This window comes from Chroicocephalus ridibundus, chromosome 1 (genome assembly GCF_963924245.1).
Source record: "Chroicocephalus ridibundus chromosome 1, bChrRid1.1, whole genome shotgun sequence".
Taxonomy (NCBI): domain Eukaryota; kingdom Metazoa; phylum Chordata; class Aves; order Charadriiformes; family Laridae; genus Chroicocephalus; species Chroicocephalus ridibundus.
The window spans coordinates 155,980,055-156,007,976 of NC_086284.1; the positions used below are offsets into that span (position 1 = coordinate 155,980,055).

At 38.8% G+C, this 27,922-nt stretch overlaps 1 protein-coding gene across 3 annotated transcripts; it reads right to left on the bottom strand.

Annotated features, from left to right (window-relative positions):
- Positions 1 to 78: 78 nt before the first annotated feature.
- Positions 79 to 27,891, bottom strand: SLC13A4 (solute carrier family 13 member 4). 3 transcript variants are annotated; one of them, XM_063319609.1, is made up of 16 exons: positions 26,958 to 27,891; positions 20,784 to 20,912; positions 18,049 to 18,185; positions 17,327 to 17,508; positions 16,518 to 16,572; positions 14,819 to 14,858; positions 14,095 to 14,172; positions 12,419 to 12,609; positions 11,002 to 11,121; positions 8,494 to 8,595; positions 7,250 to 7,351; positions 6,097 to 6,194; positions 4,835 to 4,965; positions 3,851 to 4,012; positions 2,184 to 2,321; positions 79 to 1,551 (listed from the first exon to the last, which is right to left on the bottom strand). In XM_063319609.1, the coding sequence occupies exons 1-16, from the start codon at positions 27,054 to 27,056 to the stop codon at positions 1,414 to 1,416; spliced, it is 1,902 nt and encodes a 633-aa protein (XP_063175679.1). In that variant the 5' UTR covers positions 27,057 to 27,891; the 3' UTR covers positions 79 to 1,413. The 3 variants fall into 3 exon arrangements, with proteins under 3 accessions (XP_063175679.1, XP_063175688.1, XP_063175698.1); XM_063319618.1 differs by lacking the exon at positions 11,002 to 11,121; XM_063319628.1 differs by lacking the exon at positions 2,184 to 2,321.
- Between the last annotated feature and the right edge of the window lie 31 nt (positions 27,892 to 27,922).

The window sequence follows — 27,922 nt, forward strand, 5'->3', positions numbered from 1 at the left end:
AGTAGTGAATAATTTATTTTATTGACATTTTATTTTTGCAGAATAGACATTCACACTAACAGCTAGGGAGTCTAGATTATAAATGGAAAGCATAAAAATTCATTAAAGTATATATATAAAGAGTGTGATTACATGAGATCCAATCATCCTAATGTACAGCTTAAATGCATTGACGTTAAAGAAATGATTAAAAACAGGACATAATACAAGAGAAGGTTTACTGAGTACCGCAGGGATCCAGTCAGAAAAACAGGGCATTCACTTTGCAGGTGATAAAGAGATTGGCCTTTTGGTTTGGTAGTTATCTGCTGTATGTCACAGTTTCCTAAATTTGAAGTTCCTGTTCTCTGGGCTGCTAGAGAGCAGGTGGGTGTGATGTTCAAGTGAACGCACGTGATGAGGAGATACACCAGCACCACTCCACTTCAGCCCTCTCCCTTCTTACTCATGGAGCAGCACTGAGTGCCATCTTGTACTTTCTCTCTCAGGGGAATCGTAACTGTGTAACTATCTAAACAGCAGCCAAAGAGAGAGGAGAGCAATGGGTCTGTCGACCTGGTAAGGTTTTGCTGGTCACAGCTTCCCCTGTTGAAAAAACTCCCACTGCAGGACAATGATAAGGAAAGAAGGCATTGAACAAAACTTTCTGTCTGTTTCTGAACTTCTTCCTTCCAAAGTAGAGATCGCAAGTATTGCAATACTGGAAATTTTATACTAGTGCTGTGGGGGAAAAAAAATATTCTTCTTCCCAGGAGACTTCTTCCTATCTGTTTGGTGGTTTCTATTATCCCTTTGAAGTGCTGTAGCTGGTAGCTGTATTTCTGTCCAGGCCATATGGGTTAGGTGGGAAAGTGTTTTTTTCCAATACAGTGATGGGTGACCTCAAAAGAGGAATAATAATTTGCCTTTAAAAGTAGTAGGCTTGTAAAGCTCTGGGTTTGGGAATTAGACTCACCCTTCATTCATTCTAGGAGTCAATGCTAGGACTGGATATCCTACTACGGAGTACGCCGGTGTATGTATACTTGTCTTCTGTCACTGGAGTCCTATATCGCCTATTTTACAAGTCTTACATAATTGTTCCAGGGCATGAAAGAGCCATAGGCAGAGAATTTGGAGGAGAGGGTTTTTTTCAGAGTTATGATATCCCAGGAAATGAAACAACAGAGCAAAGCTAATCTCGCCTTTTAACTCATGCTGATTTTCACAACTGAAGAGCTTACATGGAAGACCTCCCTGTGGATTTTCTTCATGGTTTTGCTATGGATCCTGGTTCTATGTATACACAAGTTTTCTCCTTTCTTTCATATGTGCAATGTAAGTTTAATATTTTGTCCCAACTCGCTTTGGTCTTGCACTTTTTTCTTTTTTCTTTTTTTTTCTTTTTTTTCTTTTTTTTTTTTTCATTAGAGATTATGTTTGGCTAGTGATGTTGCCAACTGCTGCCCATTCTGGAAAAGTATTCAGCTGGAAAAGTCTAATTCCCCAAGTGTTGATTGCCACCATGACAACAGCCAGGCCAATCAGGTTTACGCCCAGGCCAGCTTTCACCTACAAAAGCAAAATGCATCAGGGTATGATCCATGACAATTTGATCAAAAACAGTTAACATGGAAAACAGAAGGCAGTAGGATGTAAGTATGTACGTATACTGACATATATAGTGATAAATTATGTATACGGATTTCTAGAGCCAAAAAAAGCACAATGAGTGTTATCTATTAGAGCATACATTGTAGGAGTATTCAGGAGTGATGCAGCTCATTGGAAAACTGCTCAGTTTATCACTTGAACTTCTCAATCATGTAGTCAGATTGGGGTGTTATACCACACATAGCAGGGTGATAACTACATGGCTTAGTGGGGAGCTACGTGATAAATCTAATTTCTCATACTCTCCTGGGCTTGTCTTAACAGGTCAGTGCAAAGGATTGTATACTCCTGTTCTTTGATACCTCTTTAGACCATTGCATTCATAAAAAATAAAGATGAGAAATGTGCGTATCCTACAGCAGATATGTGGATGTTCTTAACCTGACAGCTCGGTTGCTTAACAGCAGTACAGATCAATATGACTTTATATTACACCACCATCATCATTATTATTATTGGCTGCTGGATGTGGGGACAAGGTGTCGAAGTTGCATGAAGCATGGGAGGATATACCCAATCTCAAGACTCACCATATCTTTAATCTGGCAGTGCCCATAGCTGAAGACAATGGCATTCGGAGGATTACCCACTGGTAGCATCACCGCAAATGAGATACACATGGTGACAGGAATCAGGGTGTATAAAGGGTTGATAAGCAGCGTTTCTGACTGGAAGGAGAGAGGTGTTTCACTTAACCAATAAAAGCCACTGCTCACAATTAGGATTAAAAGACCCTGTCTGCTTTATGTGAAATCTCCTTGGTTTCTAAACTTAATTGTGGAAGTGTTTTTTGGTTTTTGGTGTTTTGTTTGTTGTTTTTTTTTTGTTTTGAGTAGTGCTATAATTTGGAGCTGGTCATGCTTGAGGGATTTCTCTTGAGATATTTCACACTGAGGGAGGGTGGAGATTGCTACTATTAGGCCTCCTTTGCTCTTTCTCCCACTTGTTCTCTGTGTCATTCTGTGTTGTGTCTTCTGGATCTTAACACTGACTGCCACTTCAGACTTCATCCAATAGAAGTCACAACAGGTTGACGTGAAGAACTGACTTCTTTCAGTTGCTGAAGCTACTGAGAGCCTTAAATAAAGTCCTCCTGAACAGTGGTTAAGAAAACTAATTGTTCATGGTCCAAACTCGTATGGCGAGAAGACAGTGATGATGGAATATTCTTTACAGTGGTCTAAAGAATTGTTCTTCCACTGCAGCCTTCAGTGGTGGTGAAATTTTGCATTTTCATTTACATTTCTATGGCCTAGTTTTATGTCAGAGGGAAAGGGAAAGGCTACAAGACTAACTTCATTATGGAGAGAGAAGTGTCTACAAGTTACTTTTACAGTCAAAAAAGAGAGACTACCTTAAGATGGCAGTTCAGACTACTAAAAATGGATTACTGCTCTAAATTTCTCTTTAGGAGAGCCTCTCTGCATGGAGCAGAGGTAAATCTGAACTCATAACCATACTAACATAATTAACTTATTCTCATCTGACCATATCTTCATATTACCTCAGAGCTCATCACAAAATGTACTTTGGGACAATCCCATAAAGTTGATATAAGAGGGAAACTCGATTAATGACTTGCATTCTTGGTAAGAAAAGCTTCACATTACATAAAAGAAAAGAAATAAGACAGTTTTCTGTAACTGCTGTTCCAATGTAGAATGAAATTTGTATCTCTTTTCTCTGCCTTTGTCACCAATCTCCTAATTTTTTTCTAGCCATTACAAATATCTCTGCTTTCCATGCTGGATGATAGTATGCTTACCAAATGACCCCCTTGAACACATTTAAATCTGATATAAAATTAACTGCTACAGTCTTTTTTTACAAGTAGTGAGCAGGTGACTACTAACTAATGAACAGCACATGTGAAATAACAATGATAAGAGTATCTCAAGCTTTATGTGGACCTCACCTATCTTGTTGATTGCATCGTTACCTTTTCTTGTCCTTAGACTGTGAGTCCTCCAGTGCAGGAGCAATGTTTTCACTTTGTCTGAGAGGTGCTAAAATATACTTTTAGCTGCCTGAGTTTGTTGTTTTTCCTGAATCCAAGACTGCAGATCTGCTACAGACAGTAGCTTGGGAAACAAGGCTGGGTTTCATGCAGTCAGAGTACCAATACCCTGACATCCTGAAGCATTCCCACGAGCCTGTCAGGAAACAACGGACTGAAAATGTCATTGGTTTTACTCACCATGCTGCATAAAATAGGCAGAAAGATGGTTATGGTTGCTGGATTACTAACAAACTCTGTTACCAGGGACACCAAAATGCAGGCCAGCAGAGTTACAGCCCAGTAGGGAAGGCTGCTCAGGGAGAGCATTTGGCGTCCAATCCATGTAGAGAGGCCAGAGGTCTGGGGAAAGGACAGAAGCACAAGAATAACTAAATGCTTAGTAGGCTTGTAAAGCAGATTCTTCTCTTTGAGGCAGTTTGCGTCAGAGAATCCCACCAGCAAATAAACAAAGTTTAGGTCAATGCTTTCTGCATTTCCTTTTGTTCAGTAAACTGGATTTCACTGCAGTGCCTAATTAATAGCTGTCCATAGTAACAAAGAGATACATTTGGCAGTTAATAACATTTAAAATGCACCAAGGCTGATCCCTCTTTCTTCAGCATGTGAACTAGAGTATTGCAAATTGGTGATGAAGGATTGCACAGTCTGGGTAGAATTCATTCTGAGATTAAAATACACAAATTTAATCTTCTACACGTAGGAGTCTATAGGAGACCTAGATGTGTATTGACGAATTATACTGAGTGTAGATATAGTCAGCAGAGCCTAGAGTATGATTTGTCTAGTCAGCACTAGGAGCTTGACTCAGTTGCCAAAAGAGGAGCATCCAGTGGCAGCTGAGAAGTTCCCCCTCTGTCTGGTTAACTGTTAGTTGAGAAAGTGTGAGGTTTTCCTCTGATCCTGTGTTGTGTCTGCCAGCCTTGAAGGAATATCTAGATATTCTAAAGCATCAGAAATGGCGGATGCTTACACAATTGACTTGAGCCCTAACCATCTTTTTATTCTCTAGAAAGCTCTCAATTGAGTGCAGGGAGCAGGGACTAGCTTATATACAAACTTGAAAGTATCCACATTGTATATCCAAAGTGGGGAGCATACAAAGGGATAAAAGTCCAGGTTTATAATTTTTTTTAAGAAAGGAGGATAAATCTCAATCAGTACCTTGCATCCAGCTGCTAAGGCATAACCTCCTCCAACCAATACTACAATCTCCCAAGGCATGGTCTTCTGGAAGTCCTTCCAGGTAATGATGGGATCCAATGCATTAATGTCTGCTGACTTTTCACCATCTCCTATATCAAAATAAAGCAAATGTGTGACCACTATTATGTTGGCCTTTTTGCAAAAATCTTCACATTTTTCACACTCGTAGGAATAATATAATATCCATGGGAGTTATCTTGAGAAGTATGTGTGAAAGAGGTGAAGAACCTATTTCTCTGGTTAGCTTGGCCTCAGAAAATGCAGCATAATAATTCCAAATGTCCTGACTTCCCCTTGGCTGCTCTGTTGATGTGAATAGTTATAAACCCCTGTGTTTCATTCTGTAGCTTTTTGAGGGACTGTACTCTGTTGCGTATACACGTGTGCAAATCATCTGTAGACTAGAAAGATGGAGTTACGACGTGATTATTTTCTCAAAGAAGGACATTTTCTCTCTCTGGTAGGCCATGAAGCTTCATAAAGTGCATTTATGTCCCTAGTTTTTATCTTAGGACATTATTTTTTTAGATGCCTGAGTATTTTCTTGAAGTAGGAGTTAGAGAGTGTTATTTTTCCTAAATGCTGCATATATGTCAGTAAGAAAAATAAACATATCTATGTACATTTGTAATCTCTAAATATGAAAATCTCTGTTTTCATACGTGACTGCTGAAAGCCTGTCACAGCAAACTAATCAATATCTCTGAGTGCTACCCAAACCAGAATGTGAAATAACAATCATTATTATTATCAAGAAGACCGTGAGAGAAGCATTGCCCAAACTTGGAACTTTGTCTGACATTTACTGACCTCTTTCATGTTTACTCGATCAATGATTTCTGATGTATAAGTGATGACAAAGTTATTTACTAGAGCTTATCTTCAGCCGATTTTGCAAACATCTGCATTATAGTTCTCCATATGGAACTTCATCCCAACCTTTCCTAAAACTCAGTCCTAAATTTTGATAACTCTGTAAACACAGAAGAGATGGTGGCCTCAGGTACAAGGTCTGTTTGTAATCTGCTGGATGAGACAATATGAACTAAAGCAACAAAATCCCAGGGGTTTGGTGTAAAAATGGCTGGTATCAGAGAAGAAACTGAACCCTGACCTTCCACAATGAAAATCTCTTTTGGGAAAGTTTTACAGAGAACAGAAAAGTATCATTAAAGCATTGGAAAATATGCCAGGTCTCTTTCTTCCTACATCCTCCTTACCTTTTTCCCTTTTTCCAAAACATGGCTTTTTTGCTGGAATGAGGAAAAGGAGAAAACCAAGAAATACAGACACAGTGGCATCAGTCCGGTAACCTTTCCTAGGAAAGGAACAGTGGAGTTATTACAAGAACACGTAAACAGAAACATTTCCAAAGAAGCTGCATGGCTCCAGGCACGTTGTTGTAGGTGAAGTTCTATTTCCACATCTGAAACCTTACTAACAATCCACTAGAAAATTATGTCTGCATATCAAGGGTACAGATTTGATTTTTTTTCCCATTTATTAAACTGACTCCAATAGCCAACTTCAATCACTGCTCAGCAATTTTTAACAATACAGTGGAAAAAAAAGAAATTCCTTTTGGTTTACAAATCTATTAACTCAGAAGTACGGAAAAGCAGTGTGTTTATCAGAAGTGAGAAACAGTAAACACATTCTGGGGAAAGTCAAACCCAAGTGATCCTTCAGAAATTAACTGTAGATTGATCTTAAATAAAATGTTTAAAACTCAGACTGAAAAAGTATTTTGAGGAGCGCTGAATTCAAGATCCTCAGGAAATCCCAGTATTAGAAATTGGTTTTCTGTCAAAATCAGGCTGAAAAAAAATTTATGCAGCAGAAACTTCAAGAAAATTTAAGTTTAAATCACTTATTCTTTGATATACATTGTGGTTTATGGTTTCTTTTAATATAATTTGTTTCAAAATTATTAAAAATAAAAGAAAAATTATTTGCTTCAGCCACCATTCTGAGTAGTATTTAATTGAAATGATCATTTTCTTGACAAAATTTATCTTCAAAATAAAATTGAAAATAACCCTTAAGTTTTAATTTGAATTGTAGTTGCCATCTGTTCCAGTGGTAGCTTCTCTATGACTGCACTAAAATGTTTTAATTTCAGAATCTGACCCTCCTATTTTTTACATTTGGAATGTTTATTTTACTTTCTCTAGTTAACTCACTCTGCTTACTGAGAAAGAATACAATTTGCCACCCTGTGAACAGATGTAGTTTTAAAAGCAAAAAATCCTAATTCATTTTTCACCACCTTGTTAAAAGCAGATGATGATGTTTTATGGCCAAAAATTATTGCAGAAAGTCAGAGGATGCAAGGCCATATTCATGTGCAGTTGTTTAGGGAATTTCACTTACTTCTCAAAAAAAGATGACCATCCTGGTACAAAGCCAGGCTCACGAGTAAACCAAAGCAAGGTCATCAGAACGAAGAAAAATCCAGTCACCATCTCAGGATAGCTAGAAATAAAAACAAACAAAAAAGCTAGGAATTCCATCCAACATCGGTCTGAAAACCTGAGAGCAAATGCCAGAAGAAGTAAGAAAGTAGAAACTGGTTTCAACAAAAAGGGTAAAAAACGTATGCAAATTAGAAAAGAAGATTAGTTTGAACTAAAGAATTCTACATTTGGCTCCCAGCTGAGAACCATCTAAACCTACTAAAAAATAAGCTAAAAATCTCAGCCTGTATTTGCAATTCAATCGTTCACGGGCAAGACCTGAATGAAAATATTTATAAATGCTTGTTTTGTATTTGCATTATTATCTGATTAAAAGTGTGGTAACAAGGTAGAGCTTATGTCACTATTCCGCTGTAAACACTTTCTATTGCATGTTTTAAAAGTGTAGAAAGCATAAGAGCAAATGGCAATGTAGATTAGCACAAATATTTTAAGCACGTGAAATAAATATAAGATTAAAAGTGACTTGGGGATACTGAATTTTAATTCAGGATAGATTTAAATTAAGTATAGTTTCATATTTAAACACAGTCTGAACAACAGTCTAGATTCAGAGTTGATCACAGCAAGTTGGTCTGTCAAAATTTCAGTTGAACAGCACAAAAATGTCTTGGGAAGAATGGGTTTTATGAGGTATCATCCCTTTTGAAAATTAAAAATCTTGCAAAATAATCTTTTCAAGAGAGATTTCTTGCCACCATAAATAAAGATTATGGGCAACTGAGAGGGTGGACATCTCACAATGTGGGAGGTTGCTGCAAAGCCGTTGCTAACAGTGAACCTCTATCCACCAAAATAAGTACGTGCCTGAACTGGGAAGGGGGTTGTTTAATGATTTAGTTCAAAGGCAGAGACAAACCTTGACTCAGATGGTGTTTGGACCCTGGTATAAACCTGAACCCTTCCTTTTATTTCCCTTTTCTTTAGAAATAAATAAATGACTAAATAAATGCATGCTTGTAACAAAATCTTTGATTTTAGTTCATTTTTGCATTTAGTTCTATTCCTATTCTGGGAAGGAAGAGAAAGGCTTGACAGTTTAAGCATAATCTTCATAAGCCAAAGGCAATGTGGAGGGCAAGAAGAGAGGATGGTCCTGCCTAGAAAGGCAAATTCCTGAGGAAGGCAGCTCCATTTTACCTAACATTTCCCAGTTTCTTATATTCTTCTTGAATTCTTCTCTCTGACATTTCTTCCCGTTTGGTTTTCTTCTTCTTGCTCACAGAACAGGTCTCTCTAAAACTGAGGTAGATAGCACAGTAAAATTAGACAAGGGTATCAAATATTAAAAAAATAAATAATAAAAAGTAATAGCAATGAGGCAAACTGAAAATAAGAGTTGCCAAAGGCTCCTAGACTTGTGAGAAGATGTGACTGGGGCAAGGCTTCATGGCAGTGGGAAGGGAAATTATTACGTGTGATCTATGCATAGTCTAATTTCCAGATCTTCTGAGAATCAATCCTAGACATAGTAGGAATGTCCTCAGGGTGCTCAGACGAATACTGACTGGTATCACTGAGCCATCCCGAGCTGTGGCTGGGCTCCCTTTGTGTAGGCTTCCTCAAAGAGCTGGTGGCGGCCAGATTTTTCTGGTGCCAGAAACCTCCAAACCTTTCATTTCCACTATGGCTAATTTCTATCATCACATGGAAAGACCGTGACAGAGGCCAGCTATCAATAGGGTTTTTTAATGGGGGAAGTGTATGCTTTCCAGTCAGATTAGGGGTATCCAACACATATGGGGCCCAGTCTGGCTTTTGAGCCCAGGTTTGACCTGAATATTCAGGATTCACTGTAAGTAAAGGGGGAAAGCTGTGCTGAGGATCCCAATACCTTCCATGACTGGTCTGCTTCTACTAATAGTAGCTGTTTCTAAACCAGACGTGATCAGTGTAGCACCAAATCGCCTCTGCCACAGAGGCCAAGGCAATCATCCTAGTGTTTTGTCCTGGTGAAAAATGCCTGTACTTCTGCCAGGGATGTACAAGCACAAGCCCATTTCATAACTGAATATATTTAAACAAGAAGTCTTCAACAGGCTTTTCATTTAACTCGTAAATGGGCATGTATGTGACACTTGTTTTTAGCACACTTAGCACTGCCCTGCACCTATAAGTATTTAAATTTCCTTGCAATCCTTGCTGTTAGACTCCAGTAAAATTCACCAGCAGTAATGCAGCTGCTGGAAAAGAAGAGCTGTATGATTTATAATGGCCAGTTCTATAGGAAGAGTTTTACCCTTAGCTGTGCTTTGCTGGCAAAAATCGTTTGGTGGGTCCGTTATCCTTCCCCTTTGACCTAGTCAAGAGCCTAAAAAGCAAGTCTGACATGTTATTCCAACTGGGCCAAGTAAAACCAGATTGACGACACTATGATTCCTAGGAAAAGAACATGAACGTTATGCGAATTCGGTAAACACTTATGCAGAGGCAGCTGTTTCAACATGTTGTAAGTGTTTCCAGGCTTAGGAAGATGCGAAGGCAGAGTGTTGTAGCAAAGCTCCTAACATAATATGTTCTTTAATGAGCTGCAGTGAATAGGAGTCAGAGATTAAGGAGGCTCAGAATCAACCAGTACTTCTCAAAAAGTCCATAATGCTTCTGTTTCTGGTATTATTTAGAACAACATTAATCAGCATGAGGTCTTGGATGTAATGTGGAATTTCAATTATATTTTATTTAAAAAAAAAAAAAGGTAATTGAGGGTCATGTTGGGGCTTGTTTCCTCTCAAGATTAAAAAGAAAAAAAGGAATTGTTTTAGCCTTTTAATTTGAAACTACAAGGATCAGGAGACTGACTGAGAGAAGGACACCGAGCTGTTCACCTCTAAATTACCTCTTCAAATCTAGTCAAGGTCAACAGCAAGCAGAAGTCATTATCATTTATTCATTGTCTTAGGTAAAATAAATTAGTGATGTCAGTTCATCTTACTTTTAAGAGTAAACTAAATCAAATTAAAGCCACTTTAATTCTGAGTAAATGTGTCTGCACCACAATTTAATGCAGATTAACTAATCCACTCTAAGTGCACACATTTAGTCAATTTGCATTAACTTTGCTGAATGCCTCTGCAAAGAGAATATGTGATACAAATGAACAGGAGACTGAGCCCTGTTCTTATTTTGAGGCTAAGGGACTTACTGGTATCAAAAGGTATTCATCTCTTAGGCTGTGAGTCCTTTCCACTTTAAAAATAAATATATATGGAGTCTGTTTACCTTTAATTTTAGCTGGTCTTACATCATTGAGCTCATTGAGCTGAGGGCAGATCTGAAAAGTGACTTGTTCACTTGCAGCTATTTTTCTACTCATCTTTTAAGCTGTACTTTTCCAAAAGGACTTTTAACAAGATTTTAGATCCACCACTCCTCATGGTCGTGAGAGTCAAAAATCAGTTGAATGCACCATAAGGATTTCCACCAGCAATACCTAGGCACTTCACTCTCAAGCCGCGATACTGTACAGTGCTGTCTATGCAGCACAGCTAAGCAATAAGATTTCCTCTGGTAATTGTTCTGGCAAGAAGAAGGAAGTTGTGCCTTAGTTTTTGTCATTTGCAACTGGAAACGCCTTTATGAGACGTGTTCTAGAGGAGCCACAGTTGCCCTGCTTTCATAATCCATGCACCTTGAACAACCTGCACTCACTTGCAACCCAAGAACAGCCAATGCATCCAGAACCAAGTCAGGACCAACATGATGAGGGAGATGGGGAAACTGAACAAAAACCAGGTTCCAAAATTCACCACTTCAGCATTTGGGTAGTGGCTGCAAAGGAAAGAAAGGATGCAAGGGAAGTTAGTATGGTAAAAGGACAGGCACCTCCAATATGCATAGATGCACACACACATATGTGTATATGTATTTGTCATGGCATGAAAGAAAAATTACATCAGTATGTATTTGCAACAGCTGCTTCGCATGTGCATAGTGAAACCAATTGCCAAAGAATGTCGATCACTGACCACGCCTGACCACCAGATGAGGCATATAGCACTTCACACCATTAAGACCAGATGGTCTGGATTGCCTAGCCAGCTTCAAAAACCCGTAGCGTTACCAGGAGTGAAATTCTGGCCCTACCTGTGTTTTTCTGTTAAAACTCTTTTTAGTGTCAGCAGACTTAAGCATGATTTCACCTGGAGTATCTTTGTATGTCTTATTGTGGACAACGCAAATAATGACTATAGTCTGTTGGGCTCTGACAATGTGTCTGATATGTGCATTTGATGGAACTGTTGTAACAGCAAGATCTTTGGAAATTCTGTAAAATCCAAATCCTTGGGTTAAGGATGGCTTCTGAAATTAGTTTTCTTTGCTACCACCATTCCAGAGAGAGAAATGAAGTATACCATGGCAGCAGATGATCAGAATCAGGTTTGAGCTTGGACGCATATCTGTGCGTGAAAAGTACCACCAGTCTTCTGACAGCAGTAACATTCATGTCTTTGAGAACCCTAGGCATATATGATAAATGAAATTCTTAGCTGATCAGAGAGCTGTTTCCCATCTTCTCTGAAGCAAAGGTGTAAGGCCACACTTCTATATTTATTTATTTTTGCATTATGCGTTGAACAGCCCAAGTACCACTAGTGATGCCTCTAGGTTCACCATAAAAACTCACTTTCTAAGAATCCACAGAACAACTTGAAGCTGATTTTATGACATTTCTTCTTTTGTGAGTATTTCTTTTGTCTTCTTTGCTATATCTTCATGGCTTTAATGTTTACTTTTCCAGGGTGTCTGCTGCCTTCATGATAATCAGTTTGTTAAACCAAAAGAAGTTTCTGAAGAAACTTAGATGTTGCTGAGGAATTTTTATTTTGCATGGGAGAAAGACAGGGATATGTATTAACTTAAGCTCCCCTTTTCAAGCACTAACCATTAGTAATAACATTACAGTCAAGGACGAAACAAAATTGCCTTCAGGGAGACTGTCTTACAAGGTACTTGTAAGTCCTTGTACTGTCCTTGAGGTAGTAAATAACCCATGGGGAAAATGGGGAAAGCCACAGAGATGATAGTGACCCAACAACCACTTTCACACAACTACAATATCACTTACTTGTTGAAGTGCTCTAAGAATATGAGGCTAGTGGAGGTCCCTATGATGGTTGTCAGTCCTCCAATGGTTGCCGCGTAGGAGATACTCAGTGAGAGGCATTTACAGACCATATGGTCATGTCTTGTCTGATACCGATACTTAGTGCTCAAGCCGAGTTCTGAGGGCTTAGGAGGCAGGACCAGTATCTGAGCCTGTGAGGGGATACATTCACCAAAGAAAGCAGGTGATCAGAACAGCAGCCCCGCTTGCTCTAATGCCATGGTGATACTGGTCCCAGAGAAACAACAGGTTTGCATAAGAAAGGGCGGGTTTTTTTCACAGGGATTAACTGGGATCAAAACTTGAAACATGTCCAGTGGCCTGAAATTGCCTGGTCTGTGGCAGAAATGTAGGACAAACAGTAATCGGAATTCTGGCTATGGTTTGGGCCAGCTCCAGTTCTGGCTGGAATCTCAGTGGGACACCAAAAGCCTTTGTGGTCTGCAGGGGTGGCATGCCAGCACTGCAGCAGTAGGAACCCATAATACTTGAGGCTTATGAGCAGACACCAGACAAATGCTTAGTGGACTTTTTGCACTTATACTGGCTCAGGGCCTCTAATTAGGACCTGAGTCCTAGGTGTCTCAGAAATGACATGAAAAAGTCTGGGCAATGGGAATACGGAACAAAAAGTTACAGGAAAATATTGCTGCAAAAGAAACTTTCTTAGCAGGAAAGTCTCCATGTTGGTAAATCAAATTCTTGTACTGGAAAAAAGAGGTACAGTACTTCAAAGCACTTCACATGCAACTCAAGGCTGTAATTTAGGATCAGGAAAAAGGCGGAAAGCAGTTCGGATAGATTTTCAAAATGCATGAATTTGGATTTGGGTTTATGTAGTAAAATCAGTTATGCTATAGGCTCATCATCATCATGAGGATACCCTGGCTAAAATCTCTGTAGTTTAAAAGTGACGTGTGTATATTTGTTATAAAATAACCACGGAATGTGTATGGGAAATGGGTATTAGAAGAAATCAAGTATCAGGAGCAGTGCATTAGCCTTTTTTGAAAACATATGCTCAGATTCTTTTGAACTGTGAATGTGAATTTGTGTTGATTTTAGCCTAATCTTTCCTGGACATCAATTTATGCCATTAAGATACTACATAACTGTAGTCCGAAAAGCAATCACTTCTTGGATCCACTTAAGAGAAGTAGAAATACTGCAATGGACTGATGTAATGGAGATTGTTGAGGTGGATATTTGGCAAGACAAAAAGGAGGTAGATACTAAGACTACCTAATGAACTGGCTGAACAGTTAAAGGGTCCATGCCCACTGCTGATTTAGTTCTGAGTAGGATATTGTGTGTCAGGGATTGTTATTTTTGAGTTGGGCTCTTTTCCAAGGAGGCTTTGCAAAAATAAAGTGGGTAGGACAGCCGAATAAGAAAGGAAACTTGTGATCACAATGTAAAGCTAAGTGTACTAGCCATTGGGAGAGGGTCTTCTGAAAATGCCTGTGCTGGGGTATCTAAATGTGAGTAAGAACTAGCAAAGGGCAATGACTGCTGTAAGATGATGGAGAATGATTCCATGTAACGCAGCTCACAAGGAACAAGTACTAGACAGTGGGAAGCGGGTGATGTTCACGTCTCCCTTTTCATTCATCCCCTGGATCTAACAATCTGCTTACCTGAGGTAGGTGCTGCCCATTGCTCTTAGGATTCATCGTTCCAATAGGGTTGGCTATCATGTGCACACCGTTCATACTCTGTGGGGAAGCAAATGCCTTTGGATTAGCCTTTCTTCTGTTCCTAGGGGGACTTAGATTACAATTAATGATACTTTGTAAAAATCATGGGAAGTGGGCTTTTGAAAAAAAACACCAAAACAACTGACTAAAATTTCAGCTGTAAACTTTACACTGGAAAAAAAAAATTGAAAAAACCCAACAACCTGATTCAAAGTGATCTTAAAAGTCAGATTATAATAAATTTAGGTATTCTCCTTCTGCCATGTAGGAGAATCTAACAGATCCTTTGCTAGAGGCTATGACTTTGTGATATGTGTAGGTTGTTCTAGTAACTGAGGTGTCTCACCTGCAATAAAAACTGCAAATAAAAGATCATATCTGAACTTGCTAGAAACCATATGGAATTGTTAGTTTGCTGACTTCATCTCAGGATCTCCAGTAATAAGTACAACAAACACTACAGAGTTAGTGTTTCCCAACTTGATTTGGTCTAATAGGTTAAATACAAAGCAGGACATTCGGCAATACAACGTTGTCTGCCAACAACCACTACTTGTTTGAAATAAAGGAAACAGCAGTTTGTTGCGGAGCTGTGTGGACTCTGCTCTGATGGTTCCTGCATTAGAAGACAGTGTAGCTCAGAAGATACTACCTATGACAATACCTTCGAGTGCATCAAGGAGCTGAAGTCAGTAGTAGTAGCACTAAAAACAAAGAAAGGAAAATATACTTTAAAAATGCCTTTTTACCCAGCTCCCTCAAAAGGCACACATCATGGGTAGGAGGGGCAACATCTGCAGGAGAACTAGTGCCTACTGAAATGGTGAAGAATACCGTTTATTTGTACCTACTATGTGGTGTCTTGACCAGATATATAAGTCTTCATTATGTTTCACAGCTCTCTCTCTCTAGCTGTATAGCAATGAGGTTCCACCTCCATGAAAGAAAAAATATGTATTCTAGGTAGTATATACCCCATTCTAGGAATGGACTCAATTCACAGTGGAGTGAATCATTGGGCAATACAGTGTTACTGCTATCTTGTTCTACGCAAGTTCTTCCTCCACCAGCCTCTCCAATGCTGTTTCTGAGCACCTACCTGTACCACATTAAAGCCTTCACTAAAATCTGTCCACTATGGTACGTGGACCATGCAAACAATCCACTGAAATTTTGCTTTGACATTGAAAATATATTTAATGCCAGATGTGCTATTTTTCCCATCAAATTTCAAGCTCTTTTTCAAGTAATGCTATTTTAATAATTGTTCTGTTATGAAATATCCCACACATACTCTTCAATAAGGCTTAAAGGGATTAATGGCACAATGCCAGACTGAAAATTTGATTCTATACTGCACAGAAAATATGGCAGGGATAAAAAGAGATAGAGCAGAGGGAATATTGGAGAACCCATTAGTCTCCCAACTAATGAGAAAGCTATTTTGATCTTGCAAGTTAACTTAAAGTCATCAACATGTGCTGTTTGAATGATAATGTTTGTTGTAAAGTAAATTTTTAAAGGTGTAACAAGAACTTGTTTCTCTTTTATTTTGAATAATTGTGAACAAAATAGGAGTTCAAGAAGGGATTATGCAATTTATTCTCACACCTTGTGAAAAGATGCTCCTCAGTATTTAGCCTATAACATAGTTTTAGGACAATGACTTTGCGTATTCTCCTGAGTGTCTTGAAATGATGGTTAATTAGATAATTTGACAAAGGAATTAATCCTTTCCTTGATTTTCCCTTTTCAGTTTACTAGATTTTACCCCAAATAGAAACCTGGTTTAAACTCTTAATGTTTCAGACTTCTGAAGAACTTGGTCTATATTAAAGGAAATACTGTACATTTGGGGGGGTGTGTGTGTGTGTGTTTTATTGGTCTCCCTCCCCCCCTGCCCCTCTCTCCTCTCTCTCGAATGGTCTTGACAGTTCAGGCTTTCCTTAGGAATCCTCTGTAATTTTTTTCCCTCTGGATATCTCCTGTGGGCACTCCATACTGTGCTTGGATCCTCTCTATTACTGTTCTTTCAGAGAACAGAAATAAAAATCTGTGGACAGCACTCTCTTATACAGCACAAACACAGACTTCAAAAGAAGATCTTTCAAACCCTGAGAAATGTTTTCCTTCTCTCTAAAATGGCTATAGTGTTAAAAAATACGTGAATCCTGAGAAGCTTTAATGAGATCCAGTCCATTACATTAACCCCATTTCTCATATAAGCCTTCCTTGTCAGTCATGTCTAAAACATTAACTTGTAAGCTTCTGCTTGCCCTTCCTGTCTCTACTCCTAGGTTCATTTCATTGCAACCTGTGTAGGGCTCAAATCTCCAGTCGTGATGTACAGGGTTCATTCTTACTCCTCATTGATGAAGATAAGCTCCAGTGAAGGCTGGCCATGTTTTTCGCTGAGACCTGCGACAAAGGAAGAGAAAGCAGACCTTGGAGTAAGAACTGACCTGAGCCCCTGGGCCACACCACTGAATGTGGAGGAGCTATTGCAAACAAAAGCTTGTCCAAACCGCCTCAAGTACCCTGTGGCCCTTATGAAGCGTTTTATTGTGTCATATTGTCCTGATCACGTGCCTCTGGCAATTAGAAGACTATCATAACTAAGTATAATAGGAAAGGTTAGATGACATCATTTTCAGCCTGGGAACTGTAAATGGAAACAAAAGAGAGATTCTTTTCTTCCCAAATCCTTTCTTTCTGGGAAGGAATGAACAAAACAAACCTTAGAGGTCTTATAATTATTTTTTTTGTGGCACCTGCTCTGACCTGGGCAGCCTCGAAGGGCAGGGGTAGAATGAGCAAACGTAGGATTGTCAAAGAGCACACTTTTGGGCCTCTTCTATATTTCTTTGACTTTCTTCTCAGATGTTTCCTTACAACCCTGTAAAGTCCTATGATCTAAGAGCTCATCACACACAAACTCCAGTACATGCCCTAATTCAACATAAATAGTTTCCCAACTCCAGCTCTCCCATCACACCTTGTAACTTTCATTTTTCAAAAGAAATATCAGAATACACAAAGAAAGACTACAGATCAGCATCTTTGGCAGTTCAAGTCAGATGGTTCTGACCTCGATAGAATTAGAACCATGTGTATCAACAAGTCTTATCACTGATAAACAAATGAGGAAAGAATGGCCAATATTGACAAATACCTATTGGCTCGTTTTCTTCAACAATTGTGCTGCCTGCAGTACTGATGACCTCGTGCTCCTCCTCAGCATTCACTAGCTCCTGGAGCACTGCCTCCACGATTGGCATCACCATGGCTGTGGTGGATGTGTTGGAAAGCCACATGGAGAGCACAGTGGTGCAACACATAAAGCAGAGAAGCAACCTGGAGTACAACACAGGGAAACCTTCTTGAGGCACTTTCAGAAATATTCAGGGCCTCCTTGCCTGACGTTTTCATTAGTCAACGGATAACTACATGGGGTCTTTTCCTTTTTGTGGGTGCCAAAATACCATGCTGTGCACAGATAAAATGCTGCTTTGTACTGAGAACTGTCATAAGACAATGTACAATTGGAAGTTATTTGCTGCCCCACCTAGAGATCAGCATGTGACATAAGAGCATATCCAGGATTTAAACATCCTTTTGTGTTTGCTAAGCAACAGGCAAAGAAGGAACAGAGAGATGAAAATCAGTATCACTAAAAAAGAGAAAGCAAAGGGACAACAAGCCAAGGAGTAGGAGGTGGCAAAAAGAGGATGGGAAAATTTGTAAGCTTTCAAACTCTGAAACGAAAGGTGGGTAGGAAAAGAGACCCAGACCAAGCTAGCTTTTGTCCCTGGATGGGAAAGTTGGAGTTGTTATTTGCTCTTTCAAGATGCTGCTATCAGCCTCAGACTGCCCTGAAGTCAAAGGTTCACTCACATGCCTGGCTTTGCTCCAGCCATCATGACCATACGCAGGGCGATTCGCTTGTGGAGATTCCACTTTTCTACAGAAGCTGCCACACAGATCACACCCATGAGGAGCAAAGTTGTGTTCTTGAAATACTCAGCAGCCACCTGCATCAAGGGCAACGGGGAAACAGTCAGTTAAAAAAGCAGTAACTACCCTAAACAGAGAGCATGCTGACTGAGAAGACATATGGTACTGTGGACTTTTTCCCCCTAGAGAAAGAATGACAGGGAGCTGGAGAACATGAAGAATTCATAAGTCAAAATGTTCTCTTTAATCTCTTTCATGTTGTATTTACAAATAACAAATCTCTATATGCACTTGTTTGTAAGTTTCCTCAGCTTTGAAGAGATCAAGAGAAATTTTACTTCTTTGAGAAGGATTTTCACTGCCTGCAGTTGATGATGCTCAGCTAAACCCAGACTGAAACTGCCGCAGACAAACCTCTGCACTGAAGGTAGCTAATATATGTGCCTCATCTGCTTTCTGGAGACGTTGTTGTCTGTCTTGTTTGTTTTTCTTATGTCTTGCTCAACTGTTGGGCAAAATGTGGCATCCCTAGAACCTACAGGAAAAGTCCTTTGGGACGTGCTGTCTGCATGCAATAAAGAAAGGTTGGGGTATAGATGTGATGATCCACAAACCCTGTGCCAGAACTTTTCACAATGGAAATCCATCTCCATTGTACCATGAAAATAGGGCAAAGTTTCAGAAAAGTGAACTTTAATTTAAGGGGATGAGCAAAAATCATCAGCTGGCTCAGGAAAAAATTCAGAGACCATGCACGGTCCTCCAAAATGGCATTCTTGAATGTGTGGCTTGCTAAGATATGAGAAGATGTTCTGTGAAGTGACTGCAGAAATAACGAATGAAGCAAACCAAAACATTCTCTCTGTCTCATGTGAAAGTATACAAAATGGGAGAAAAGAGAAGTTATAAACAAATGCTTGAAGTCTAATTAAATTTTTCATTTCAGTCTGATGCAATCCTTCCCAAGCCGTTGCTGGAATATTTTTCCAAAACCATAGTTTCTTCAGTTTAAAGCTATTCCTCTAACCAAATGTAGGCGTCAGCATTTTAAAACAATTAAAATCAGTACAAGCAGTATTTTTTCCATTGTCTTTAGTTATGCTAACGCTCCTCCATAAAAGTGCAAGAATGACACTAATGTTATTTTGTGAAAACTGCAGCAAGTATTTAATTATATTTATTTAACAAATCCCCGTGGTGACCTAAATAGACTTGGCCATCATAGTTGTGTGCCAGAACTTTTAAATATCACTTTTTTTGGCTTTCTTCCACTGCCTTCTTTCTCATTAACTTTCTTTATTTTCCTGCTACCTTGTTAAAAAAAGATCTTGAACTGAATGAAAGAAATCCATCAAGCTAGGAGCACAAATAATCTGTTTTTTTTTCCTTTATTCCTTTCACAGTCATTTTGGAGAAACAAGTGAATACTAATATTCTTATTAATATGCACGTACACATATACCACACGCTGGCTCATGTTCTTAAGCCCCTGTGAGTTATTTGTAGCTTAAACTGCTAGGCAAGAGCCCTGGGTTTCTATGGTGCTCCAGAACAGCAGACTGGAAATACTGCAGCGGTATCAGAGTTGTTTATTTTAAAATGCAGGGGTTTCTTTCTGTTCCTAAAGCAAATAATAAATTCTCTGCAATAGTCCCACTGCCATTTCATTTGATATTGTATTGAATTTCTGTCAGCCTACCCTTAAATTTTCCTTCTTCAATATGCTGCAGAATTTTGTAATGAAAATGAGTAACTACTTTACCTTTATTTTAGGAAAAAAAAAATCCTGAAAATATTTAAATGTATTGGTATGGAAATGGACCTGATTATATTCCACAGTTGTTACACCATTGGGAGAAATAAGGCAGGTCATAAAACTCTTGGTTTGTGCTTCACTCCATCCGTTTATGGGCATGCCCAGTGCCAGATTGTGTCAGAAATTCAACAATTTTATGGTTGTGATATATTCTTCTGTGTTCCTGTATGAATTTCTGGCCCTTATAAATCAAGTGTGATGCCCTCTCACCCCCCGCCCCCCCCAAAAAAATAGAAAAAAATCAAGAAAAAAAGAAGCTGTTGGTGAAATAAAATAAATTCTTGGCATATCATGAAAGAAAGTAACATTCACCAAAACCTCAAGTAAGCAAATTCAGAACTGACCAAAGAGACTTTTTTCTACAGCTACTCCTTTGCCTTAGAACTCATGGCTACAAGGCAGCACTAAGGTTACAGCTTGGAAAAAGGTCTAGACATTCACATGGATAACAAAATTACCCAGCCTTATACAGTATATGGTAATTCTTTTTAGAATGTCTTGCCTCGTGCCTTATACCTCATCTATAATAAATATAATTGGAAGGAAACTTCGCAGTTTATCCTATAACTGCTGTTTACATGCTTTTGGAGGAGGGGAAAGGTGGGATCCTTTAACCCAATAGGTTTTGGAAATTGTTGGTGATGTCATAGCTGACAGGATGGACACCCTTCTTGACTAATATTGCCATTTCTATATGTGTCTTCAGTAAAAGAAAGAGCTGGTCGGCCCAAGTTACACATTACAAGGTGTACGCTTCTTCCTCACACACTTCTTAGTCTTTCTGTTCCACTGAGTTTAGTTTTATTCAAATAATTAACTGAGACTGAGAAGATTAAATGACAAAAAAGTGCATACTGACCTCACTGGACTTCATGACTCCAAATAGCGGGTATAGGAAAGCAGGAACTAAGGCTGCTGCACCAAGAGGTACCGCTTCAGAGACCCAGTATACAGCCGTCACAATCAGCACGTAGGCACATGAGGCTTCCTGTAGGCAGAAAGCATGGAGGTTACACGTTACGGTCACACCATCTGCTGTGGAACGCTTTGTGAACACGTTCATAGGACTTATCAGACTGTGGGTGCCTGGACTTGAAAATCTCAACAAGGACTGCATGAGGACCTCCTAAGGCACAGCTGTTTGGGTCTGAATCTAGGCTACGATCAAAAAGGCCAGTTCCAGAAGATGATGCTAATGAAAGCTTTTGCACATTAGCTAGGGCAAAACAATGGCATAAATGTATTTATCACTAAAATAATGGTTCCAAGTGCATTTACAGTTTTGCTAGAATTTCATAATCCACTATTTACCAAACATTCAACTATGACTCCTCAGATTGGGCCTGTGGAGCTGATATTTCTACACAGCTATCTCTACAGTATTGGACAAGAACAGGAGCTCATAATTTTCAGGATCAGATGAGAATGTTCACTTTTGCTGTAGCATGGACAAAGCCACATAGTGGCTCTTTTGGGAGATATTCTGAAAGATTCGTTTTTTTAAACAGCATGCAAACCTACATTTTTTGTCAGCTGATTTTATTTTCTCAGGTGATTTCTACAGACCCTTGGGAGAAGGCCACAGACCCAAAGGGCTTAGAGGCAATCGATTAACAGAGATAATCAAACACATTTGCTGGTGTCCAAGGTTCTGGTAGAGAAAGCCATGTCAACCCCATGCTCAGCATTCATGGAGAGCAGGTATATGATGGAGAAAGGTGCTATTTGCCAAATATTTTTACAGGAAAACCCAGCGAGTCCACAGAAGTCTTCTGGTTCATTTTTTTTTAGGTAGGTATGTCTTTATTTGTGGCATTCAGTGGAGTTCTCCTTAGGTTTAGTTTGTTATGCTTAGAAACATGGGGATATTTCCTGCAAATAATTGCAGAAATTATCTTCAGGAAAAGGTTTTTCCTTTCCTTCTCTCAAATTTGAAACCAGCTCCTGTTCTGGGTCTAACTGGCAGTTATATCGAAAATATGATTTACACCAGCTATAAATCTACCTGTTCTTCATTATTCACTGGATGTTCTGTACGAATTTATTGAGCCATATGGATTCACAGGTCACAATGGCTATTGTTTAGAAAATTCACTGTTCACAAATGCTATTTGACTTTGTTAAAATATAATTTCATTGGTTTTGTTTCCTCATTGGATGACTCACAGATTAAGCAGCTTTCAAGAAGTCACACAAGGAATTCCCACAGATCCTTGGGCAAATCAACGAGCGTATATTACACTTCAGTTTTGTGAACAAGGTGGTAAAGTGTAATGTAAGACTATATGGGAATGTGGGTTCAATGTAATGAGTCAATAGCTTCTATTTAAATTCATATTCATACGTGTCCTTTTTACATTACCCTAACAAAGAGCCACAATCAGCTGTTCCTCTTTTTTAGTACAGCTTATAGTAATAACAGGCAGAACACAGCCCAGAGAAAAAGTTAAGATAGATCGCTACGTGTCATTTCCATTGCTTGCTTAAAAATTGCAGCCAAGCTTGGGTTTAAATTAACTGCCAGACCTTGCTCTGACTCCTATTTCAGAAAAGCATAACATTAAACAGTTTTGATTCAAGTAAGCAGGGCCACCCAAATACCCGAAATAAGGTTATCAGGAAAAATAATTTTCTTGAATCAGATAAACTCCAATTATTTTAGAGATGATAAAGAGTATCTGAAGTGCTGTCAGAGAAATTTAACATCCTTTATGGATGGACAAGTACTCTGAACCACACAGAAATGTGCGTATTTGTTTCTCTTGCTTAACTATTATAGAAGAGTGGTTTAGGTTTTTAGCTCTCCAGTACAGGTTTCACTGTACTCTGTGATCAGGTCCTTCAGCAAAATATTACAATAGAAGGTTGTATTGCAGTTGTAGCTTCATTGCTGCCAAGAAAAAAAATTATAAGAGAGGCTATAGAAGGTTGGCTTAGAATGGATGAGATCAGAGGTGGAGTTTTAATATTCATGGATTATGATGCAGGCATTGTACATAATGGAATTGCTATGCTGTTTGTAACTCCAAAGACTGGTGTTCAGTTTGAAACAACTTCAAGTGATCACTCAGTAAAAAAATGAAACAAATAATTTTGACTTAAAGATGGAAATAATTTAAAAACTGAGATGACAGACATTAGAGATTTTTAGTAATCTGTATTAGGAAGACAAAACTATTTTAGATGAGAGTCACATTGCTGATGGATTGGCTCATAAACATTAGCCAACTTGCTGCTCAGTCATCTTTAACTACATTATACTTCATGGTTAATATTACACAGAGAGCAGAGCATACGATCATTTTTGTAACCTAGCAACTATTTGAGACATTTATTTTTTTTTTTTAACTTATTAATTTCTTTTAACAAACTACTAGTTTGCATGGGCTCTCTATGATATCCAGCAGTTGTCTGAGGAGAAAAATAAAAATGCCTTTTAATGAAAAAACATTGATTTTTATTTTAAAGCAGTGGATATGTAAGATCCAAGACATATATTTTGCCAAAATTCATAAAATTAATTTCATCTGAACCTGATTCCAAACCACGTTCTCACTCCAAAAACATACTTCTCTGTAATTTCTTTGAGCATCGATCGTTATTTTCTATTGCTCCTCTGTGTGTAGCGATAAAGTAGACTGATAGTGGAAATGGAATAGGGCAAAGGCAAGTTGCATCTCTATCAAAACCTAGCTGGGATGGGCACTGAGCCTTTGTGTTTCCTATACTCTAGGCTGTAATCAGTTTACAAACAAAACTCAAATAAAGTACACTTTTAAATCGTATAAAACTGGGTCACAAGTACTAGGAAAGCCAAGTTTGATAATCTGTACTAAAAACTTAATCAGCTTGTCTAGCAACTTTCTTCATTTTCTCAGTGCTTTAAACAAGCTTGTTTCCGAGACAAACCATATTAATCTCTTCTATTTAATTGAACTGAATTTATATATTTAATTAATGGTTACCAGAGCTACTAAGTACTGTACTGAAGTAGCAGCTGTACTATTTTAACTGTTTCACCCTTCTCACTTCATGTTGTACAGCTGAACATTACTGTTAAGCCCACCTCGGGGCTTGAAGCAGGAACAGGAAAACATGTGAAGGTTGGAGGGACTGACACCTACCTTCAGTCATTCCCTTGGGGAAAAGAAAAAAGGAGCTAAAAGGAAGCTGTGGCTCAAAAATTCCACAGTAAGGGTCATGCATAAAACTTTTGTAACTAAAACATCTGAGGATCTCAGAATGATTAAAAAGAATAAACTGTGTTGGAGATTTTCCCACTTACGGATGTGCATTGTATACCTTGCTTTGCAAGCATGTGGATAAGGTGTGCAAGGAAGAGGTAGTCTGGCCTCTGGACTATCATCTTTGAGCTGGTGGGATCACACTATAATTCCCTCCCTTCAGCTTGTGTAAATAAAACCAAAGGTTAATGGAAGTATGCCATCCGTGGCTATTCAGGGCATGTTCTGTGCTTTAAGGTCCATTCTGCTGACTTGGCGTGTCAACGTGTCAACATCACCTGGCGCTGCAGGTCTCACAGTTTACAGCAACCCTTACTGACTTTTGAGGAGTCATCCCTGTGTCCTTCATTGGGTTCAGTGTGGCCACAGGATCAGCAGTCAAAGGAGACCCTGGCCACAACTGACTGGATTCACGTGGATGCTTTATGGTGTCACTGGTGGCTTTATGGAAAAAGGTGGGGAAAAAAAAAAAAGAGGCAAACTGCTCCCATATCACTGTTAACTATGAGGGAAATAAGGAAAGGAAGAAAAAGATCCACACTTTGTAAAGAACATAATGTTTTTTTCTGTACATGTCATGACCTGAAAGGCACATATGTGTGTCCCAAACTTGCTGTACAAATCATAGTTCAGATATAAACTCCAGAAAGGGAAGAAGAATTCAAGCATATTTTCTCAGGTTTATTTTTTACCCAAACTTTTCTTGTCATAAAATAATAGAAAAGAAGACATGGACATTATTCCCATAAGCTCTATCTACAAAAAATTTCTGAGTCCTTGTGCTCCCTTTCATCACTCTTGCCACTACACATGTAATGCTCCTTTGACATTTCCAGAGTTGTGCCAATATCATCAAAGAAGCTGCAAGCTGATGTTCTGCAGAAATGCAAAAGTAAACCACCTGGTAATTCTGAGCTTTATAAGACAGACAGAAAACTAATATAATTGTCTGATAAATGAAAATATAAGTAAATCAGCAGGTGAAAAATTTAATCTTCAGGTTTAAGAAGTAATCATAGTCAATGGGTTGTAACAAAGTAAATACTACACTAAACCACTTGAATAGTGTACTGTCAACTGAGTTTATTTGGTATAGATGTTTTCCTAATAGCATTATAAACATTAGTCCAACTCAGTCAGATTCACGGCTATACTTTGCCATCTGTGGTCATTCATATATATATAAAGTGGATGTAAAACATCATCTGATGGCTTTTCATATCACTTTGCAGTAAAGCCACACCATGAGGTGCAGAGTAATAGCGCAGAGGAGCTTGTACTGTATAATAGCAATTCTTGCAGCTATACTGACAGTGAACATCTGTTTTAGCACCCATATGATGCTATTACAATTCCCTTGGTTATTAGAGTTTCCTTATTGCATCCTGTGCCTCTGAATCCGGTAGGGAGCAAACATGAGTGACAAATTTTAGTGCAGTGAATCTCATGTTTCCCAGGAGAGTTTCTCAAGGGACATAGAGCATGCTGCAGTTACAGTGCCATAGGGGAATGTCAGGGAGTATCTGTTCTTATGTTGCCCTTCCAGTGACATTGGGGGAGATTAAACCCTTTTTTAAAACAAGCCTCTGTGAAATGGTGAGCCTTGCTGTTCTCTGAAGAAGAGCATAGTTGTCTGTCATTCATTCCCTCCTGAGAGAGATGGAAAACTACTATAAGAGGACAGTCAAGATATACATTGAAGTTCAGAGAAGGAAAACTCATTCAAAGTGCAACATACAGTTCAGTGGTGTAGGAACATTTCCTTTCTATGAACCTGTTTTTCTTTCCAAACAAAAAACTGGAGTTTTATTTTTGGAAACTGCTACACAGTTTCTAATCCTTTGCATTTCTATTTGATAAAGTAGTAGTATTCATAAATCCTCTGGTACTAGAAGGAAGAATTAATCTTAGCAGGGTAGAGGAAGAAATGGAAATTGCTGCACCATTTGGCCAGATTTATGTCTGGTGCTATGGAAGCACCAGCTGCAGAATTTTTGATACATTGCAAATTTTGATAAGGTAAACATCACCATCTCTGTAAGTTAGGAAAATGTTATTTTATGGTTTAAAACTGCAGAGGCATGCATAGAGAAGAGATAATCAGATGGCCAAGGGTACTCAGTAGCTCCAAAACAGCGTCAGGAATCAGCTGCATTCACTCCCATTCCTTGGTCTTCCTGTTAAAGCACCGACTATTCCCTTCCTTTGTATTGTTGTGTATGTCTCTGAGCCATCATTTATTAGCCACTGCCAGAGCTGCAATGTTTCAGTAGAGATGTCTACACCTGCTTTAGAATAGTGGATGCCATATGGGGTCCTACATGTCTGTCACTGAGTCTTAGCTCCTGCCTCACTTGAATTGCTATCCTATAAACCCAGACTAAACTGAAAGTTCCTCCATGCATACTTATTATTAAAACCTAAAGATACTACAAGTATTCCTTTTAAAGGCTTATCTTTAAAGAAAATTTTGTTGGATATGTTTGTTCTGTTCCCCCTTACACACACACATTATTGTAGAAAAAGAAGAGGTAAGTATTTCTGCTTTAAAGTAGTGCTTTACTAGCTTCGCCTGGTACTTCAGCTCTGCTTGTGACAAGACTCAAGGTATCTCTGGTTCTTACTGTGACGACTTCTCAGTGACCTTCCCAGTCCTTCAAATTCGAGTCCTTGATTTTTCTAAGACCAATGCATATTTAGGTCTTAGCACTTCTTTTTGCATACTTATCCAGCATGACTACCTATTGCACACAGAGGCTTTGTTAAATAGAAAATAAAAATGTACTTACACTGCTGGGATATAAAAGTGGTAGAGGAAGCAGCAGAAGCGGAATGAGAACAACGAGCAAGAGGTTTCTGGATCTGAGAATTTCCTTCATCACTGCCATACTCCTTTATTTTCTGGTGGCTTTCTTCTCCTTGGGTTGCTTCTCCAGTTCCTCAGATACTCCGACTTCCACTCCACGTTTTCCTTCACCTGTACTCAGATTTCCCTGAAAGGTGTCTCACTGCCTCATTTCCTATCTTCCCCCCACCCCCAACCCAAGTCACCTGAAATAGCTTTCTTAATTTGTTTATTCTTCAATCTGTTGTTTTGAAAAGAAACCTTAATGATTTTTCAATTAAAAAGACTCTCAGTTTAAGTAGGGCTCACCAGCACATCCAAGTTATTATCACACCATAACACACAGAGGTTTGCAAGTTGGAGCATAGTGATCTTTTGACAATTTTTCTTTTTAATTCAGAATCACAGGTATAGATGTGTTGCATTCTTATCCCCATGTTTTAGAAGGGTTTTTTTCTTCCATCATCCAGCAATGTAATTCCTGTTTTTGTTAACTGGGTGAGATATGTTTCAGGCTGCTTCTTTTCCTCCTGTTTGATGGTCTGAATGTCTCAAATACAAGTTCCTTTTCTGATGGAAAATTATTAAAACCAAAAATCTCTTGTTCAGTGCACAGAAACAAACTTGCAGGTATTCCTTCTTTAAAAAAAAAAAAATTAAACCATCTACAGCTTCTCCAGATATTGTCTCTTTGCTATAGTTTCAGCTTCTACTTTGTATCTACCTTTACCCTACTTTTGCCCTGAGCTTGGAATTCACAAGGCAGCAATTCCAACACAGATTATACTTGGTCTCAAGATAAAAACTTGTTAAAAAGCTCCATGCAACTCTAATTCACCAATGAGGACTGTGGAAGGTAGTAGTTGCTCCACCCATTATCCAAAACCCAGTCAGAACATTTGAGAAAAT